This window comes from Schistocerca gregaria, chromosome 6 (assembly GCF_023897955.1).
Source record: "Schistocerca gregaria isolate iqSchGreg1 chromosome 6, iqSchGreg1.2, whole genome shotgun sequence".
Taxonomy (NCBI): Eukaryota; Metazoa; Arthropoda; class Insecta; order Orthoptera; family Acrididae; genus Schistocerca; species Schistocerca gregaria.
In genome coordinates, this window is record NC_064925.1 from 439,872,560 (window position 1) to 439,892,914 (window position 20,355).

A 20,355-nucleotide genomic window follows, 5' to 3' on the forward strand; every position below is an offset into this window, starting at 1 on the left:
TGCAGTTTGAGACGCTTTTAGTACGTGGGTTTTGACGGGAGCGCTTTCCTACTAGACTTGTTACACTCCAGTCGAAATAGTAGTTTTAAATGTATGACACAGTATCGTTATTTCTGGAGGTAGGACAATGCATAAGAAATCACTCTTTTTAAAAAAACCTTTTCCTGCGGCGTTCATATTTCCCAGTGACACAACTCGGCTTGCGCTACAGACCACACTGCGCGTTGGGCACCCACGGACTGCTCAGCGAGTTACACATCGTGTTCTACAAATCTCACCGTGAAGGACATCCTTCAGGAATCTGGAACGAGTCACGCTATACATTAGCAGGCAGAAACAGCCACTGCAGGCAACTTCTATACAGTGACAACAAATTACAATTAGCGCTAATTTATTGAAACTGGTAGATATAGGAATTACGTACGGATTACTTTATATGTGGAGGTAGCACCTACTTTAAAAAAAAAAAAAGCACTGATTCCTGTACTGAACCATTCAGCTGCCGTTTCAATATTACTGTCTTTGAGTGTTGTTTCCTGACGACGTACACAACAGCGTACAAGAATCCACTGGGTTTGTGCGACCAATTAAAAAAGGGTGCTTTTCAAGTTATGTTCGCAGAGACTGCAATGTCGGATTTAAAAAACTTCACATCTACGTGATTCCAGTATGAGAAATTGTACTCAGTACAATGAAACATATAAAAGCTCATGTCATGAAAAAATAAGCGATTAACAATCCGCAGCTGCTATTCTACGGGCATTTTTGAAATTACGAATAACGTAAGCGATAAAACAGAAGAAAAATTATCATCTATACAATTTCTTCGTCAGTTTAGCAAAACGGTCCCATTGCGAGACCAATTTAAAATCAAAGGAGAGATACTTGACATGGTATTTGCAAAAGAAATGAGGACTTCTCATATCATTAGACTCCGCTTCAGCGGAAGTGACAATTGCAGGAAGCAGCAGACTTAACGAAAGAAGGCAGTTTCTGTAGCAGCAAGCTGTATCGAAAACTGCTCCCTACCCACGCAAGTAAATGTAATTACAGAGAATCATTTGTTTAAAATGAGTTCAATTTAGCTTATAATAAGTTATTCCATGTCAAAATAAAATATAATTATTAAGTTAAAATAACGGTGTTTATCCTACAGCAGGCAGTAATATTTCAATTACTCCAGCAGCCTTCCTGAATGACGTATTGATACTTTTTTCCCCATACAGTTGAGGGACACAGTGACTGTGTCCTAGATAAATAATGACCCGTTGCTGCACATCCCCCCATAGTATTTTGTCATGTTACATCGGGCAAAAGTAAGAAAGGTCAAATTAATTTCTTGCGAGTCACATAACAGGGTACTGAAAAAATTTTGTTATCTTTAACCCAAACAGAAAGTATAAAGAGAAAATCTTCATTATAACAGGTTTTTTGGAATATAAGGTAGTTCTTAGATCAGACTTTCAAATGTTTTGAAACTTTTCTTACCGCCCATCCCCCCACTCCCCAGCTTGGTTCTATTCTATGTGAGAAAGAGACGTGTGAAATATGAGCTCAAGAAGGGTCAGCAGCATCTGCAATTATTTCCTGATAACTCTGAAGTATAAGGGTAGGCATCATCATTGAGTGACTGTAGGAGGGTACAGGATGACTTAAGCAGAATTTGTATTTTTGTGATGAATGACATCTCGATCCAAACGCAGAAAGATGTAAATTAATGCAGATGAGTAGGAAAACAATCCTGTAATGTTCGAATACAGTATTAGTGGTGTACTGCTTGAGATACACTGAGGTGACAAAGGTCATGAGATACTTCCTAATATCGTGTCGGATCTCCTCCTGGCCGATGTTGTGCAGCAACTCGACGTGCCATGGACTCAACGTGTCGTCGGGAGTCCCCTACAGGAATACTGAGCCATGCTGCCCCCGATAGCCGTCCATAGTTGTGAAAGTGTCACCGGTGAAAGATTTTGCGCACTAACTGACTTCTCGATTATATTCCATAAATATTCGGTGGGATTCATATAAGGCGATCTGGTTGGCCAAATAATTCGCTCGAACTGTCCAAAATGTTCTTCAAACCAATCGCGAACAACTGTGTTCCGGTAACAAGGCGTATTGTAATTCACAAACTTCCGTCGTTATTTGGAGAAATGAAGTCCGTGACAGACTGAAAATGGTGTCCAGATAGTCGAACATAACAATTTCTAATCAATTACCGCTTCAGCCGGACTAGAGGACCCAGTGCATTACATGTAAACAAAGCCCACACCATTATGCTTGCACAGTGCCTTGCTCACAACTTGGGTCCTTCGCTTCATGGTGTCTGCGCCACACCCGAACTCTACTGTCAGCTATTACCAACTGATATAGGTGGGACTCAGCTGACCAAGTGACGGTTTCCAGTCGTCTGGGGTCCAACTGGTATGGTAACGAGCCCAGGAGAGGCGCTCCAGATGATGTATGCTGTTTTCAAAGGCACTCGCGTAGGTCGTCTATTGCCATAGCCCACTAACGCCATATTTCGCCACACTGTCCTAACAGATATGTTCGTCGTATGTCCCAAATTGATTTCTGCTGTTTTTTCAGGCAGTGTTGCTTATCTGTTAGCACTGATAACTCCACGCAAATGCCACTGCTCTCAGTCATTAAGTGCAGGCGATCGGCGGCCACTACGTTGTCCATGGTGAGAGGTAATGCATGGAATGTGGTGTTCTCTGCACACTCTTGATACTGTGGATCTCGAAATATTGGATTGCCTAACGATTTCCGAAATGGAATGTTCCATGCATCTGGCTCCAACTACCATTCCACATTCAAAGTCTGCTAATTCCTGTCGTGTGGCCATAACAACGTCGGAAACCTCTTCATGTGAATCACCGGAGTACAAATGACAACTACGCCAGTGCACTGCCCTTTTATCCCTTTGTATGCGATATTACCGCCATCGGCATGTGTGCATATCGCTATCCCGTAACTTCTGTCACCTCAGTATGAAGATAGCTTTTAAAGCTCAAGATGATGAGTTACAAATTTTTGAAGACCACCATTAATAAAATTTCCAATATAATCGTGCACTGGACTTTGACTAACATATCCTGAAATCTGAAGTAATTTTATAGTTTCTGTGCAGCTATGAAGTCGAACTATGATTTCAGAATGGTTTCCTGTGAACGTAACTCTTGGGAGGAGCTGTCTGGAGCGCTGTGGATGTATTTATCTCGCACCACTGGCGAGCAGTTGTCATTCAACTGACGAACTATCATCACTAAAGTAATATCACATTTTTCACTTTCTGAGCCGCTAAACTGAACGCCAAACTCAGGAGCTATCCATTATCGAAAGCACTGCCTAAACAACATATAGGACAGGGACTGAAAGGGCTTCTTTTGTCGTCGAGCAGCCAAAGCTGCACAAAGTTATGACGATATCCAGTTACAATGTTCTCTACCAAAGTGTAACATCCTGGCTGCAAATGTCGACCGGGTGCTCCTAGTGGGCCTACACTTAACTAACAGTGCTGAAACGGGCACAAGCGAGGTTTTATTTTTTTCAAAGGTCTGTTCTTCAGCTGATCGAGTATACTCGGGACTTTAAGGTTTTGGCATAATAATAAGAACGAGAAACTCATCATCATTATGCGAGTGCTACGGAGATGCTTCTGTAACTCAAATGGGGATTCCTGGGGGGAAGACAACATTGTTTTCGCGAAACAATATTGAGAAAATTTATTTTACGACTCTCTGCAGAACAATTCTACTGCCGCCAAAGTAAATTTCGACTAAGGATCACGAAGAGAAGATAAATTAGGAGTCGTATGAAGGTTCAAAATGGTTCAAATGGCTCTGAGCACTATGGGACTCAACTGCTGTGTTCATTAGTCCCCTAGAACTTAGAACTACTTTAACCTAACTAACCTAAGGACATCACACACATCCATGCCCGAGGCAGGCTTCGAACCTGCGACCGTAGCGATCGGCGGTTTCAAACTGAAGCGCCTAGAATCGCTTCGCCACGACGGCCGGCCGAAGTAGTTTCTCCCTCGCTCTGTTTGCAACTGGAACTATAAATGGAATGACTAGTAGTGGCACAAGGTACCTACCGCCCTACATCAAATAGTGACTTGCGGAATTTGAGTGTATATGTAGCAGTAGATAAGGGGAAAGGGTGCCATCGAGCCAACAAAACAGGAAAATCCATAAACAAATATCATATTCGCGAAAATATTACTTCTGCATGATATCACCAAGCACGGATACCACTGGAGTTTTTCACGTTCGAGGGAAGGTTGCAGACGTCTTCGTCCTCAGTTCGCTTACGACTCGTTGAAATTACTGATGTAAACTGTACTCTGGCAGTGAAATGTTAATGGTTTTCCTACAAACAGTGACATAAAAACTGTGCGGAAAGCAAAGATTTACTTTAAAAATGTTCTTGAAGAAGACCTCTTGTATTTACCACGCAGGCAACCGCTATATAAAATCATAAGTATAAGCGCTTTAGGGAAAAGATAAGCTGCAGAAACGCAGGTCTGACTAACTTGGAAGAAGTTAAAAATTCTTGGTCTGGAACAGACGTTAATTTATTCCAAACTGGGCTTCAGAATGGAAAGTTCAAGAAACACTTGAATAAAGTAGATATATCTCGGGTAATCGATTTTATTCGATATAGTTTGAGAGAGAACAGCCTGAAGAGATTATATTGAAGTTTCTGCGTTAATTTCGATCTCACTTTAAGCATTATCTCACGGAGTATCTATCCGTGCTCCATAGGCTACTTATCAAGCAAGTCGGATGTTGAAAGTTGTTTACTGCTTGAAAAAGATTATATTTCGTGGTGAAGTTGAATTATGGTCACACGAAGAGAATACAATTTGCTATATTTGTATTTCCCTTACCAATACTTATGTTGAAGTATGATTTTGTGCCTCTTCTGAAGCCAAATCAACATATTTGGATTTCACAATTTTTTTTAAACTTTATGTATATCAGGTTGCTAATCGTCATACCCCATGTCTGCTTCCACAAAAAGTGAAAAATCATTTATGGAATCTGTCCCTGTTCTGTCACCTACGTCATATTTGATCCTAATTAATCTTCGGAATTAGAAATGAAATGACAATTTCACTGAAACATGAAGCAAAATCAACATACGAAGACATTGAACGGATTCACGTAGGACTCGATCGCATCTCAAAGTTTACTTATGAAAGGATTGAACAGATCATTTTTAATGAAATACGGGTACATTTAAACATTTGAGTCACAAGTTGCTTAAGACAGTTTCTCAGCAGTTGAATGAAAATGAAGATATTAAAACCTCCCCTTAGAAAAATTTATGAATGATTGTGCTGATAAACCCCTTACGTTATTTGATTTTCAAACAGCTGAGCAGAACTGAACGTACTCAGACATTCACTAAACTGACACACAATATTTTTAGCACAACGCAATCTGACTTTCAATAATCCCTACAAAAGAATAGCCCTGACTAACAATAATCTATACCTTTCATGAATTACTTACCTCACAAAAATCTTCGTTACACGAACTACTGCAATACAGCGAGAGCCGATACTGTCAGCTAAATAAAATATTCTAACTACTAAAGGCACTAACTACTGATAGGCATAGTTAGCAAATGAAAGATTTTGATAGAGAACAAACGATGTATTTACCTTAGTAGTGTTCAAAAGTAATCAGTTCAGTTCATGACATACAGTCTTACAAATTACCACTTCTGGCGGCTCACCTCCAACTGCGCAACGCTACGCGCTGTTCACATCCAACTGCCCAACACTACAATAGCGAATATTACAATAATGCCAACGAGCCACAGACTGCACACAGCACAGCCAGTGATTTTCATACAGAGCGCTACATGGCGTTACCAATATAAAAACCTAAACAGCCTAACAGCCTACTTCCAATGTCAATTCTCCAAAACTAGGTATTAAACCGAAAGTTGGAAATAATCCAACTGAGAGACATGTCAAGACATTGGGGTACTACAATAAATAATTTACAAAAAACGAAAATCAGATGCAGTATGTGGTTCTGGTTGTGTCTGAGTATCGCATTCGGGTATGGTGGCATACAAAGCGACTTTATCAAAGAAACAGAATTTTTAAAAGAAAGTGTTATTTTGTCGTTGCCTTCCAAGAGTTGTGCATAGTGGGTTTACAGATTGCATTATAAAAGTTAACCCAGTACTGACACAGCATTAAAGCTACCGTTTAATCAGCAACTTCTCAACAATATATTTTTGAGATAGAAACGATATACACTTTTTTGTTTTTCTTTCCTACTGTATCCGAAAAAGGAAACTCGCTTTTTGATTTTTCCCTTACTGGACACAAAAAGACAATAACTCATTTTAATGCAATGGAGCCAAATTAGAGAGAAGTACAAAGAAAAATACCAAATTTAAAACATAAGAGCCACCTCACAGCAGGGAGATGTTGTGCACTCAACATTTTTTATGTCGTCTTTTTCTTCTCTTCCTGTTTATTAAACAGCACTCTAGCAACAGTGATTTCATCAATTTAATAATAATTCCGTGTGGCTCCACGACCTAGTGTAAGGCTTACAACTGTCTAACCTACCCTGTCGGTGAAGGGGAACGTACATTTTAACGTGAAATCTTACTGGCGACCGACGCACGACACTTTATTGCCCCCCACCCCTAAACGGTGCGTGGGGCGCAACGCTTTATGGAGCCCCTCCCCTCCTCGGTGCCCGGGATGCGATACTACACTTTATTGGCGCCCAACCACTCCAGAAACACATGTATTAATAATATAATACATTGAATTTACTCTAATAATAACATATTTTCCAGAAATTTTGTTTGCCTTCGAGGTCATTTGGCGCCTCTCTGCAAGTGGCGTCCGGGGCATGTTAGACCCACTAGTCCGCTACGCCCTCCCGCCCCCCCCCCCCCCCCCCCCTCGCGGCCCCCCTTGCTACGCCATGCGTGGAATCCCAACCAGTCTTCATCCTGGTGAATTATTTTCATATTGTTGACAGGTGAGGGCTAGAAGGATTCGATCCCGTGATATCTTAACGGTTTCCAAGCATTCGCTTGACCACTAGACCACCAGGGCGTAATTAGTGTAACCCATCTCTTCACTGTCACACACTACTATTGCAAAACCATGCTGTCACGTTCCACGTTCACGTCAGCAATTAACTCTCATACAGCAGCATTCAAGGTCGTGGAACTAGACCAGAACTAAACACTTGCCAAGTGCAATCGAACAAAAAAACACCAAACAGCATTTTCTACAAGTGAATAAAATTGTATAATAAATTTCCCAAGGAGAGACAATTAAAACAAAACGCTTGAAAAGTCAGTTAAAGCACATCTCTTAAACAATACATAAAACTAAGTCAAGGATTATTTAGGTAACACAGAACAGGGAATGGTAAAATTAACATAGTTTAATAACATAAACCTGTCTTTCTTTAGTAAACTGTCATAGTTTAATAAATATTATTGTATAATCCTATACCCAGAATCTGTTCAGAAAATTCGAAGCTCTTTCCATGTTCTTGAGCTCAAATCTCATTCACTGCGATCAGGTTCTAGCTCAGGTTTTTCTGGGTGCGTGCATATTTAGGAAGTCTGAGAACATAATATGCAAATTTCCACTATAATATCAATTTTGCTTGGTTTCTGGACCCCCGATGTGTTGCTGAAGTACAGGACCATCGGATAGTAAGATCGAAATATCTTTGATACTGGCCAGACATATCGTTCAAAAAAATCCCAAGATAACGTGTATCGTTGAAGAAAAGGGCCGTTTAGTTCAAATTGTCTCCTCGGACATGTTGTCCTGGAGGAAGACCTATAACAGATAGGGATTTCTTCATTTAATATGATTACCTCTTTGTGTGTGTGTGTGTGTGTGTGTGTGTGTTTCTATCCAATGATGTGATATAAATAAGTAGCGTAATTTTTTGTAGAAGATGATTTCATTGACGCACCCCTTAGCTAACTTCTTAAAAACAGTTCCCTTTTTAAATGAAGATGGCATGTCTGATATAGCTGTGTAAACGAACTATGGACGAATAAAGAGCTTACAGTTAGCTTACTGTAACCACTCAACGGCGCGCAGGAAGTCGCTTGCAGTGGTGTTGTTGCTGGCCGAACAATGCGAGTCGTGCAGTGCCGTGCGATGTGTCTAGTGAACGCTTACGTTTTACTCCTCTCAGCTGTTGTTTTTATCCACTACTTCTTGTACTATGTAATGATTTCAGCTATCTATGTGCTCGAAATCAACATTAGTGTAAACCGGAATTTACTTTCTCGATTTCAGATATTTCGATAAACTATTCTTTAATATCTGGATTTTTCCGATCTCCTGTCTGGTGTCTATCGGAAACCTGCCATAGACTTTTCCAGCGCAACATAAAATTTCATTCTGGACCCTAATAGACAGCGATGTATAATCTATATCGAAAGGGAGTGAATGTAATGGTATGTAATCCAGAGGTCCTGAAGAGCCTTCTGAAAGACGCTCGCTCTGTGAGACTACTGGCTACAAAACTGTTCGAAAAAACACAGTATTTTCATGGGCTGACGTTACATTCGTCCAGAAACGATATCCAAATGAAAAGAAATCGGAAAGCAGACGACTTCTGCCTTCTAAGAAGCGGAGTGCAGTATTTATTTTCGGAAGCTGTGAGGTTCAATTTTCCGTCCAACCATTCTTATTTCGTTTTTTCGTAGTTTGTCTAGGTCGATTAAGGCGAATTCAGGGGAGGTCAATTTGTTTCCCTTCCGTCTCTACTGACGTCTTTGTGAGATGCTAACCTTCCTTCTTTTCTGAAATTTACCTGTGGCGGCGGCCGTGGTGTCACACGAGGACTCCGATTGTCCGCTGCCAGGACTCGACACACCCGCCTCCTGCGACCTGAAACAACAGAAGCCTTCATAATACACATAGCCACACACACACACACACACACACACACACACACACACACACACACACACACACACACACACACACAACAATAATATGATATACACGCATAAATGGAACTCACGCTACAGCTAAAGGAGAAAGGCTGCGCTTACTTTCAGGAGGTGCTGGAAGATACTCGTAGCATTTTGACGCCTAGATATGTAGGTGGAGATCCACCATCGACAGCACACAACGAGCAATGTAAGGAAGTATATAGAAATGCAGAGTCGTCGCGGATTGCTATGTGTTTGGCTGAGGAAATGCGCTATAAATATGGAATAGACTCGTCCCACAGTGCAGGGAAAGGTTGTATTTATAATCCACAAAACAGGCAACTCACTAATTAACTAACCGACTAGTAACAGTTCCACAACTTCTACACCTCCCCAAAGCAACCAATGTGTTCTTTTGACGGGGTGACTGACATTTTGTTCGGTGAGGCAAGCAGTGATCATACTCAAAATGTCCATTTACACTTGCCTTAAAACGCACAAATATCGCGCGTTAGAGCGAGCGGGAAAATTCCATTGTTGCGCACTTCAGATAGCGTACGTCTGTCCTGCACGCACAGAGATGGTGTAGAGTGCTGAAAGGAAATCAGCAACTCTGGTTTCTCTGCGGACGCTGCATTATCTGCCATTGCGGGGAACACCACGAAAAGAAAACGGTCGTTTTAGGTGAAAAATATGGATGAGCAGATGGGAGAAGGGTGGCAAGCTTAACATTTGTTCTAAATTAACTTCTTTTGGTGGACGTGTCATTACACGGAATAAAAAAAATCCAAATTTCAATAAATGTAAATACTTTGTGTGACAAAAAGAAATGAAGCACCCAGAAGACAAGGTTGGACGTCAAAGTAACTTCGTAAAGAACCAATTCTTCGTCACAGGTAGAATGTCGACCAGAGTGCGTTAGCGCTGTTCGTATTTAGTGTTGCTACCGGGCCCGGTACGGTATATAACGGGAGTGATCAGTGTTAGATGTCGAATCATCGCTGTGAACGAAACCGCAATGCCACATACCCGTGTGAGGTAGCGTTATCGTCACCCGAAGAGCCTGAATGGATCCTCGTTGTGGGTCTCCATTTGGCCGCGCAATGGCCAGGTTTGTGGGGCTTTCGGATGTGATACTGGACTGCATAGGAACGTGAGGGCAGGCAGCCTCTTCAACAGGGTTCCAAGGAAGAATGACAGTATTGTACACAAATACGGAAGTCATCCAACAATAAGTAATGGACTCTCTGCAACATTCTGTATCATCCAGCACCATTAATCGGAGGTTAGCACCTGCCAGACTGGAGTCACAAAACAAACGGCTGCATTTGGAGTGGTGCCATGACCAGAGAGCACATACTTCCGATGAATGGCATTGCGTTCTGTTCAGCGGTGAATATCGTTTCTGCACTAGCCCGGAAGACCATTGTCGGCGAGTATGGTGGCAACATGGGGAATAGTCCTGTTCGTCCACTGCTCTGGAGAGGCACAGAGGTGTTACCCCTGGCGTCGTGGCGCAGCAAGCCGTCGGGAATGCCTTCAGGTCACGGCTGGTTCCATGACTCTCACGGCACAGCGGTACGTCAGGGAGATCCTTCGCTTCATGTGCTGTCTCTCACGCTACACCATAGTGGCGCCATTCTTTAACAGGAAAATGCCCTTCCCCACATAGCACGTCGTTTTATGAACTGTCTGTGTGATGCTGAAGTAGTCTTGTGGATAACAAATTGTCCGATCTGTCGCCGATAGAACATTTGTGAGAGTAGCTTGGACATCAACTCTGTCCCAGTGCTAGTACAGATTATCAAGGACCAGGCACAACATTTATGGGTCATCTTGCTTCAGAAGAGGATACAACAGATTTATGACAACTGAATCAGTATATGTATCCAGGTCAGAGGGGGTTGCGAGGTAAGTGCGCACATGCTGTCAAGTTTTTAGTAAATTTGAATCGATTTTGTAATCACTGAAATAACATCACATACCCTCTCAACCTATGAAGTTTCATTCCATTTCCTCCTCCCTTCTGGACGCTTCAGTTTTTTTTGTCAGACAGTGTAAATAGCTACTTCCCACCAGAAACATAGATATGGTGTTTTTCAGAAATCCTGTCTTCGTTGTACACTACTGGCCATTAAAATTGCTACACCACGAAGATGACGTGCTACAGACGCGAAATTTAACCGACAGGAAGAAGATGCTGTGATATGCAAATGATTAGCTTTTCAGAGCATTCACACAAGGTTGGCGCCGGTGGCGACACCTACAACGTGCTAACAGGAGGAAAGTTTCCAACCGATTTCTCATACACAAACAGCAGTTGACCGGCGTTGCCTGTGAAACGTTGTTGTGATGCCTCGTGTAAGGAAAAGAAATGCGTACCATCACGTTTCCAACTTCGATAAAGGTCGGATTGTAGCCTATCGCGATTGCGGCTTATCGTATCGCGACATTTCTGCTCGCGTTTGTCGAGATCCAATGACTGTTAGCAGAATATGGAATCGGTGGGTTCAGGAGGGTAATACCGAATGGCGTGCTGGATCCCAACGGCCTCGTATCACTAGCAGTCGAGATGACAGGCATCTTATCCGCATGGCTGTAACGGATCGTGCAGCCACGTCTCGATCCCTGAGTCAACAGATGGGGACGTTGCAAAACAATAACCATCTGCACGAACAGTTCGACGACGTCTGCAGCAGCATGGACTATCAGCTCGGAAACCATGGCTGCGGCTACCCTTGACGCTGCATCACAGAGATGAGCGCCTGCGATGGTGTACTCAACGACGAACCTGGGTGCACGAATGGCGAAACGTCATTTTTTCAGATGAATCCAGGTTCAGTTTACAGCATCATGATTGTCGCATCCGTGTTTGGCGTCATCGCGGTGAACGCACATTGGAAGCGTGTATTCGTCATCGCCATACTGGCGTTTATCACCCGGCGTGATGGTATGGGATGCCATAGGTTACACGTCTCGGCCACCTCTTTTTCGCATTGATGGCACTTTGAACAGTGGCCGTTACATTTCAGATGTGTAACGACCCGTGGCTCTACTCTTCATTCGATCCCTGCGAAACCCTACATTTCAGAAGGATAATGCACGACCGCATGTTGCAGGTCCTGTACGGGCCTTTCTGGATACAGAAAATGTTCGACTGCTGCCCTGGTCAGCACATTCTCCAGATCTCTCACCAACTGAAAACGTCTGGTCAATGGTGGCCGAGAAACTGGCTCGTCACAATACGCCAGTCACTACTCTTGATGAACTGTGGTATCGTGTTGAAGCTGCATGGGCAGCTGTACCTGTACACGCCATCCAAGCTCTGTTTGTATCAATGCACAGGCGTATCAAGGCTGTTATTACGGCCGGAGGTGGTTGTTCTGGGTACTGACTTCTCAGGATCCATGCACCCAAATTGCGTGAAAATGTAAACACATGTCAGTTCTAGTATGATATATTTGTTCAATGAATGCCCGTTTATCATCTACATTTCTGCTTGGTGTAGCAATGTAGTGTATATTAGACACGTTGCTGCTTTCTTTCAAGCGCGTGTCCAAATCTTCCAAAAACTACACTTTCAATGCGTCACTATCCTCACTGCAGCACGACTTCTCTTTGATACTTCTTTCTCGGCAGTAAGGTCAACGAAGAGTTCTTTTTTTAAAATTTGCTCCATTGTTATTGTGGCCTCTGCTCTTTCAACATACAGCAAATGTTGTTAAATGCTGTATTACGTTTGCTCCTGTTGTGATAACCTTTACTTCTGATGTCAAAATGAGACTCCTTCAGTTCACGTTGTTCAATTTAAACACCTAGTTTTTCTTTGCACCAAGCTGCCATATTCTGCCTTCCTCTTCCTCTAAAATGGCGCGGAGGCTGTGAAATGCACAGGTTATAATCGGAATTCAGTTGTCTTGTCTGAAATTTTCAAGTGCTCTCATATGCCGTGAGCTTGGACAGCAAACTCAATTGCTGCCAAATAACTGATTGGGGCTAAACTGAAATACTAGTACTTATCTTTAATTGCGTTGTTTTCTTCAAACACGAAAGTTTGTGTTGTATGCTCCCCGGTCCTGGAATTCGTGAAGAAAGGTTTAATGTCCTACGTTGCCTCTCAAAAACACAGACCGTGTGACTTTTTATATATCTTCATTTACTTACTGATAGGTAAATCTCTGCCCAGTGTAGTATATAGCGCAGTCTTTGACAGTGTTACGCAATAAGTCAATTTATCAGAAATAAGTTTCGCATCATGAAAGTCTAAAGTCTTTAACAAACTCCCAGTACCGTAATATCTACTACAATGTGATTTCCTTACATCAGTGTTTATTAGAAAACATTATTAGCATTAAAAATAAGGCAGATATTAAAGATTCTTTTGAACAAAATATATACTATTGCATCGACGATTGATTACATAAATATGGTTTTACAATTTTGATTGTTAATAGTACACGTAATGTGACTAGAGAGTAAATTTGGCATCTCCTCGTCAAAAACGTATTTTGAAGTTAGCTTTCTCAAAGCTGTGACTTTATTAGTGCTATTCAATTAATTAAAAAAAAGGATTCGAAACTGCGATCGTAGCAGTCGCGCGGTTCCAGACTGAAGCGCCTAGAATCGCTCGGCCACCGCAGCCGCCCAATTAATTTAACAGTGCAAAATTATAATTTGGATTTTGGTGTTAACATCGATACAAATCAGTTGTTTCGAAGCCGAAAATTACGACACAGTTTACTACTTATTTCGATAAATCCTCAATCCAAGTAGAAAGTTTCCCGGATTCTCCGTCACTTAAGCTTTCTAACGAGATATAAATCCCCGGAAAGGTAGTTTTCTTTGCGTTTCATGAACTTCTATGTTGCTTCCACTATGTGGCAGTTTTGAATATTACTTACGAGTTATGGTCAAAAACAGCCTAGATTAAGAACCCATGAACTTTAAACTTCCTCGCTATTAATTAGTATTGTTTTATTGCGTTCTTTCGACTATGACAATGATACTGGATTGTAAACAAATGTAGCTAATCGAAAGAAAATAATTCGACTGATTTACTATTAACCACATGTCAGTTCAATGGATGTCATACAGAAGATTCTTATTCCAATTACAAGAGTTATTCGTCAACCTATAGCGTAAAATTATCAACTGGACTATGCGATAGCCAGCCCTCTGGGTTTTGGTGCTCGGCAACCGATCTAGATAGATAGTGAGTAGATCGATACCATGCGGAAAGTCGTTACAAGCTGCATTCCAGCTGCAGACTGTCTTTCACTTTCTAAAGCAGACGAGTTAGTGAAAGCTTCGGTTTCTATAGGAAGCATTCGTGTAATATCGGATGCTCTCTCACTCATGGATATAGATTTGACTTTGATTCCAGGCATCATGCAATAACCAGGTAAAGGGAGCGATTTAGGCATTCTGCATTAAGTCCGGGGACTCATATACACTAAAAGTAACGTGTAGATAGACTTTTAGAGTCTTTTTACACATTTTTCTCCAGAGGTACGCAGACTGCTACACTCCCGCCTCCCCTCCATCCCCGCTCTTACTGCTACATGATGCCTGGAACAGAAGGCTCTTTAAGCGTGCGTGAAAGCGCATGATTTGACACGAAAGCTGTCGACAGTAGCCGAAGCATCCACTCACAAGAGCAATTTCAAATGGTGAAGAAGCCTGCAGCTGTACACTTCACAGATCCCGCGGAGGGCTGAGAAAGTGATTTCGAGAAGAAAGAAGGTAGCATATGTCCGCAAGCCGGAAGGACCGCGTGATGTGTAACACGTTGACTGCCATGAGGACGCTGGCGGCCATAGCGGAGCCTCACGCCTGACGCCTTGGCCTGCCCTTGCGATCTGTTCGCGGGGAGAATGATTGGCGGCAGGACTCACTGTGGACTCGAATCTCTCAATTTTTATCTTCACGATCTTCGCGAGATGTACATAGGAGCACGCAATGTATTGGTTGACTCTTCTAGGAACGTACACTCTTGGAATCTTTACAGTAAACCAAACGGTGATGCGGAAGGGCTCTCTCGCATCATCTGCCACTGTAGTTGGCTGAACACCTCCGTAACTTTTTCGCATTCACTAAATTAATACTTAATGAAATATGCTACTCTTCTTTGTATCTTTTCCATTTCCTCTATCAATCCTATTTGGTATGTTTCCCAGAATGATATGAGCAATATTCAAGTATTGGTCGAACGAGTTTTGTAGGCTAACTCCTTTGTTTATGGACTACATTCCCAGAAAGACGAAAAAAAGATGATTAGAGTTTAACGTCTCTTCGAGAATGCGGTCATTAGAAATGGAGCACAAGCTCGGCTTACGAAAGGGTAGGGAAGTAAATCGGCTGTGCCCTTTCCAAAGGAGTCATCCCGGCATTTGCCTGGAGCGATTTAGGTAGATTACGAGAAAACTAAATCTGGATGGCCGGACAAAAACATGAACCGCCGTCCTCCTGAATGCGAATCCTGTGTCCTAACCACCTCGCGAACTCGCTCGCTGACTTTTCCTGGGGATCTTCCAACGGATCTCAGTCTGGCATCTGCGATTAGTTTTATACGGACACTCTTTTAATTCGAGCGAATGATTTGGCCATCCATATCGCCCGACATGAATCCCATCGCACATTTAAGGGATATAACCGAGATGTCAGTCCGTGCACAAACTATTGAACCTGCCACACTCGTAATTACGGACAGCTATGGAGGCAGCAAGGCTCAGTATTTCTACAGGGAACTTCCATCGATTTGTTTGAGTCCATGCCACGTCCACTAGCTGCACTACGCCAGGCGAAAGGAAGTCCGACACGATATTAGGAGGTATCCATGACTTTTGTCACCTCACTGCAGTCATGGATTGTGCGGCTAATCCCGGCGGAGGTTCGAGTCCTCCCTCGGCATGGGTGTGTGAGTTTGTCCTTAGGATAATTTAGGTTAAGTAGTGTGTAAGCTTAGGGACCGATGACCTTAGCAGTTAAGTCCCATACGATTTGAACCTTTTTTTGTCATCTCAAAGTAATGCAACAGCCGCAAAGAAACCAGAAACCGCTCATTTCCTTTCAGCCCTCGACGACATGATAACTTGCTCCCTGCAGGTGCAATACTGATGTGTGTTTTGTGGTCCGTGAAATTCGCGCAAATTTTCTCTTTCTCGCTGGCGCATGCTTAGTTGAACGCCTCAAGGAATGTGTAAATGGGCACTAAGGCACCGCTTTCCCAGAGCCTGAAGAAGAGAACTGAAGACAGTCTTCGGCGTACTGTGGGCAACAATACTAGTGACGAACCAAGTGATCGCCTGAAAACACACGTCATCAACCAGGCCGGCAAGACCTCGGAAATGATGTCGTCGCATTGTGATATCGTGTTGTACAGCGACAGTCCGTAAACGGAGTCGATGACTGGGTCGGGAGCGCAACAGGTCCATTAGGTATTTGAAGAGAGCAGGGGCAGGGGAGCGTGGGGACAGGGCGCTGACTTCCGTGACCTCGCGGGCAGCTGCCGGCCGAGTTTTTGTGTCGCAGCGCTCGCAGATGCGCGTCGCCGCCGCCGCCGCCGCCACCGTCGTCGTTGTCGCCGCCGCCCGGGGCGCTCGCCACGGCCACGGCCCACGCATTGTCGCGGCGCCTCGTGCAGTCTTTCCGCTTCAGCATTCCGGCGCCGCGCGGCTCCATCTAGAGCCGAGGTATCTCGGTAATGGGGAGTCAGCGTCAAACAGGCAAAACACTTTCTGGCCGGGGGGTAGGGCACATACTACATCTTCATGACACACTAAAGGCCACAACATCTTTATATAACCATCCTCATATGTGTTTCAACATCTTTACCGTCTGGTCGTAGGTGCTACAGGGTCGGTTTAAGACATCAGCGACACAAGCTGTCGCTTGGGACGCCAAATTGAGAGGAATTCCAGAGGCGCCACAACTATATGTGTCTATACAGGACGTACAGCGGTTGGACAAAAATACGGAAAGGCCACAAACACAACATTGACTAATACGGTGCAGGAAACTTGCTGGTATTCAAAACAGCTACCAGTGTCTCAGGATGGGTAAATGCAGGCCCTGTACCGTTTTCGAGGGCGTCTTACAGCATTATTCCTACACAATTGTGGCAAGTTCAGGTGACAATAATTGAGCTGGCTAGCGATCACGCACTCTTCTCTCCAAAGTAGACCACAAAGGCTCAATAATACTGAGATCAGGTGAGTGTGGTGGCCAAGGGAGACGCGACGATTCACCCCTGTGCTCACAAAACCAGTTCCTGGAAGATGTGAACTGTGTGAGGAGGAGCCCTCTCGCCTTAGAACACAGCATCGCCGTTGGGGAACAAACACTACACCATGGGATGGGCCCGGTCAGCTAAAATCGTCACAATCCTTGGCACTACTGCGACATTGCCGTGTAACCACGGGGCCTATGGGATATCACGGTGTGACTGCCCAAAAATCACCAAAACCTCGACGTGTTTCATCTTAGGACGTAAACTCGGCCATAAGTTGCAAAGTGTGTTTAGCCTGTTCAACAAGACTCATCCGACAAAATGACTTCCTTCCATTACTCAATAGTGCACGTTCTGTGGCTTCGGCATCATGTTTTCGTGTTGCCGACATTTGCATCGCGTTTGGTTTTGTAATTCTAGCTCACCCTACAGTTCCCTCCTTATGGAGCTTTCGTGTTGTTTTGGTGCTGACAGAAGTAGCGAGTGCGACATTTACTTCTGCATTGACTTTTGCAGATGCCATCCTCCTATTATTCGTCATAATCTTATTCAATGACTGTCTATCGTTACCACTCAACACACATTTCCGTCCGCGTTGTGACTTAGCGAATGATCTTTTTCCGGTTTACTCGTGTATGACATAAACCTTGAATGCGGTGCCTCTTGAAGCACCAAACACTTCGGGTTACTAGCACGAACACTTTACCCACGTTGGAATTCACGTAGCTGCGACATAATGCGTTCACAACTACACAGAACAGTGTTCTGATTGTGACTGACACTTGCATTGTATTGAGGACTCTGTACAGTCGCAGCTTGTGGTCAGATACAACAGTGCAGCCTGCACGCTTGGCTAGCATATGCATCTATGTTGAAGCATGGATTTCTCGTGGTGTTTCTATAGTTCTGTCTAATTCCTCTATCACAAATAGCAGCGCTCGTTTGGGCGGGATTTGTATACAGTGCATACCAAAATTAGTAGCGAAAACTGATACGGGTGGAAGTGAACGAGTGAAATTGGGCGATGGGAAATGGGAAGTCGCTTGTGTGGAAAAAATGTTCTCGAACCGGCCTGCACTCAATGATAACTGAATATAGATGTTCTGGCTCTGCCTCTTGATTTTTTCCCAGGTTATTTCCTTCTAGGGTCTTTTTAATAAAAAAAACTGGATAGACATTCCATCTTATGCAAGACACCGTTTATTTCGTCTTTCTTTACACAAACATGTTTTGCTTTTTTGTGTTATGTAGACTGTGATTTTTTATTGTTCAGTCTGAAAATTATCATCATACAGTACAATTTGAACTTCAGCTTGGGTAAAGGACTGATAATTAGGCGTCAATTCTTTGCACTGGTTTTCATACATAGTCAATCAGGCCTAAAATACTAGTTTGGAGAACACAAAAAATGGTTCAAATGGCTTTGACCACTATGGGACTTATCATCTGAGGTCATCAGTCCTCTAGAACTTAGAACTACTTAAACCTAACTAACCTAAGGACATCACACACATCCATGCCCGACGCAGACTGAAGCGCCTAGAACCGCTCGGTCACACCGGCCGACTTGGAGTACACACATTTACGTAGTTTTACACATAATTTACATGACACTAACATGTTATTTTGTGCTGATAGCTTTATAACTCCTACACGTTTTACAACCTGTCATCTCCAAACAACAAAACGGTTTCTGACGATCGATCTGTTGTAGCAAGAAATGTAATTTAACGAACCAAGCGAGAAACTTCCATTTATTCACGGCCGAATCTCGGTGATCCCGTGCTCACTGCAGTGGTCCCCATGTTCTGTGATGAGGCGTAGACGTCCAACGCCTTGCCGCCTACTCGCGCCTTTACCGTCCTTCAGCCACTTTACACAGGTGCTCACGACAGTAGCACTCTAACAGCCGACCAGCTTCGCCTTTCCGAGATGGCCGTTCCCACGCGCTAGAACGATTTCCCCATTCGTCTCTTGTGCGATTATATACATCCCTTACTGTCTAACGTACGCTCAACGCCACCAGCCGGCATTCAGTACCAATAAAGCTTTGGCCCATCAGCGTACCTCGCAGGTGCCCGTATTCCACCCTGATCACACGGTGCTATTTGTGCGTGTAAATTTGCGAGATGGAACTCTAAGGCTGTCTGTTTCAGTGACACGACACGAACGGTATAGAATTGTTTCAAATTATTTAACAGCAAGAAGAAAGACTTATAATAAAACCTGGGAAGCTTTTTTTACTGCTATCCATAAAACTGGTGAACATTGAAAACTCGTTTTCTGTTGATCAATCATACCCCGTTAAAATCATAATGTGTCCAGCGCGGAATGTATTATTTGTTTAACAGATACGAATAAGTAAAAGTGTTATTTCCACATTTAAGTTAAATGACCTCCTACCTTAGAACACACATACGCGCAAGCTGAGCCACCTGGTTGGTCAGTGCATGCGATCTCTTGAAGTCACTGCGAAGCAAAAGGAAGGAAGGAAGAAAGAAAGATCAGAGTTTAATGTCCCGTCGAGATCGAGGTTATTGGAGACGCAGCACAAGCTGGGAATCATCCCGGCATTTGCCTGGAGGAAAACGAGAGAAAACTTAAATCTCAATGGACGGACGCGGATTCGAACCATCATCCTCCCGAATGGCGTCCAGTGTACTAACCATTGCGCTACCTCCCTCAGTCGTGATAAACGGTTCCTTACAAGGAGACTACTGACAGCCACTGATATGCGCTGATATGCTGCAGGAGCAGCTTGGCTTTCTCAAACTAAAAAGACACTTCGAAATGGCCAGAATTGTTGTGGTTCATTGGGGAAAACTGGACTGAAAAATGAAATAAAGCATTTGGAGTTTGATTGAATTAATCATCAACTATAAGTCCAGTGTAATTTTATTTCGGAAATAATGTAATTATAAGAATGAAAATCAAACAAAATACCCTCCCGAATAACCGCGTGCATTACCCCGCCGCTTCCGGCATGCGATGAGCCGCGTCGGCCATGAACAGGAGGATTATGAAGAGGCCTGTGTGCCAGCCAGCGTCGACGTGGTTTTTATCCGGTTTCCCACATCCCACTAGGTGAATACCTTGCTGTACCCACGTACTGCCTGAGTTACGCGATTCCCAAACATTTAGATAACTTTCTAATCCTTTCACTT

The 20,355-nt window shown here is 43.4% G+C and overlaps 1 protein-coding gene across 7 annotated transcripts in view; it reads right to left on the minus strand.

The window, feature by feature from the left end:
- LOC126278064 (eyes absent homolog 2) overlaps positions 1–20,355 on the minus strand; it is a 1,079,207-nt gene that overhangs the window by 47,909 nt on the left and 1,010,943 nt on the right. For all 7 annotated transcript variants that reach the window (XM_049977884.1, XM_049977885.1, XM_049977886.1 and 4 more), the window contains one exon: positions 8,841–8,917. In XM_049977884.1, the coding sequence (XP_049833841.1) occupies positions 8,841–8,917 (77 nt within the window). The remainder of the gene's footprint in view (positions 1–8,840; positions 8,918–20,355) is intronic.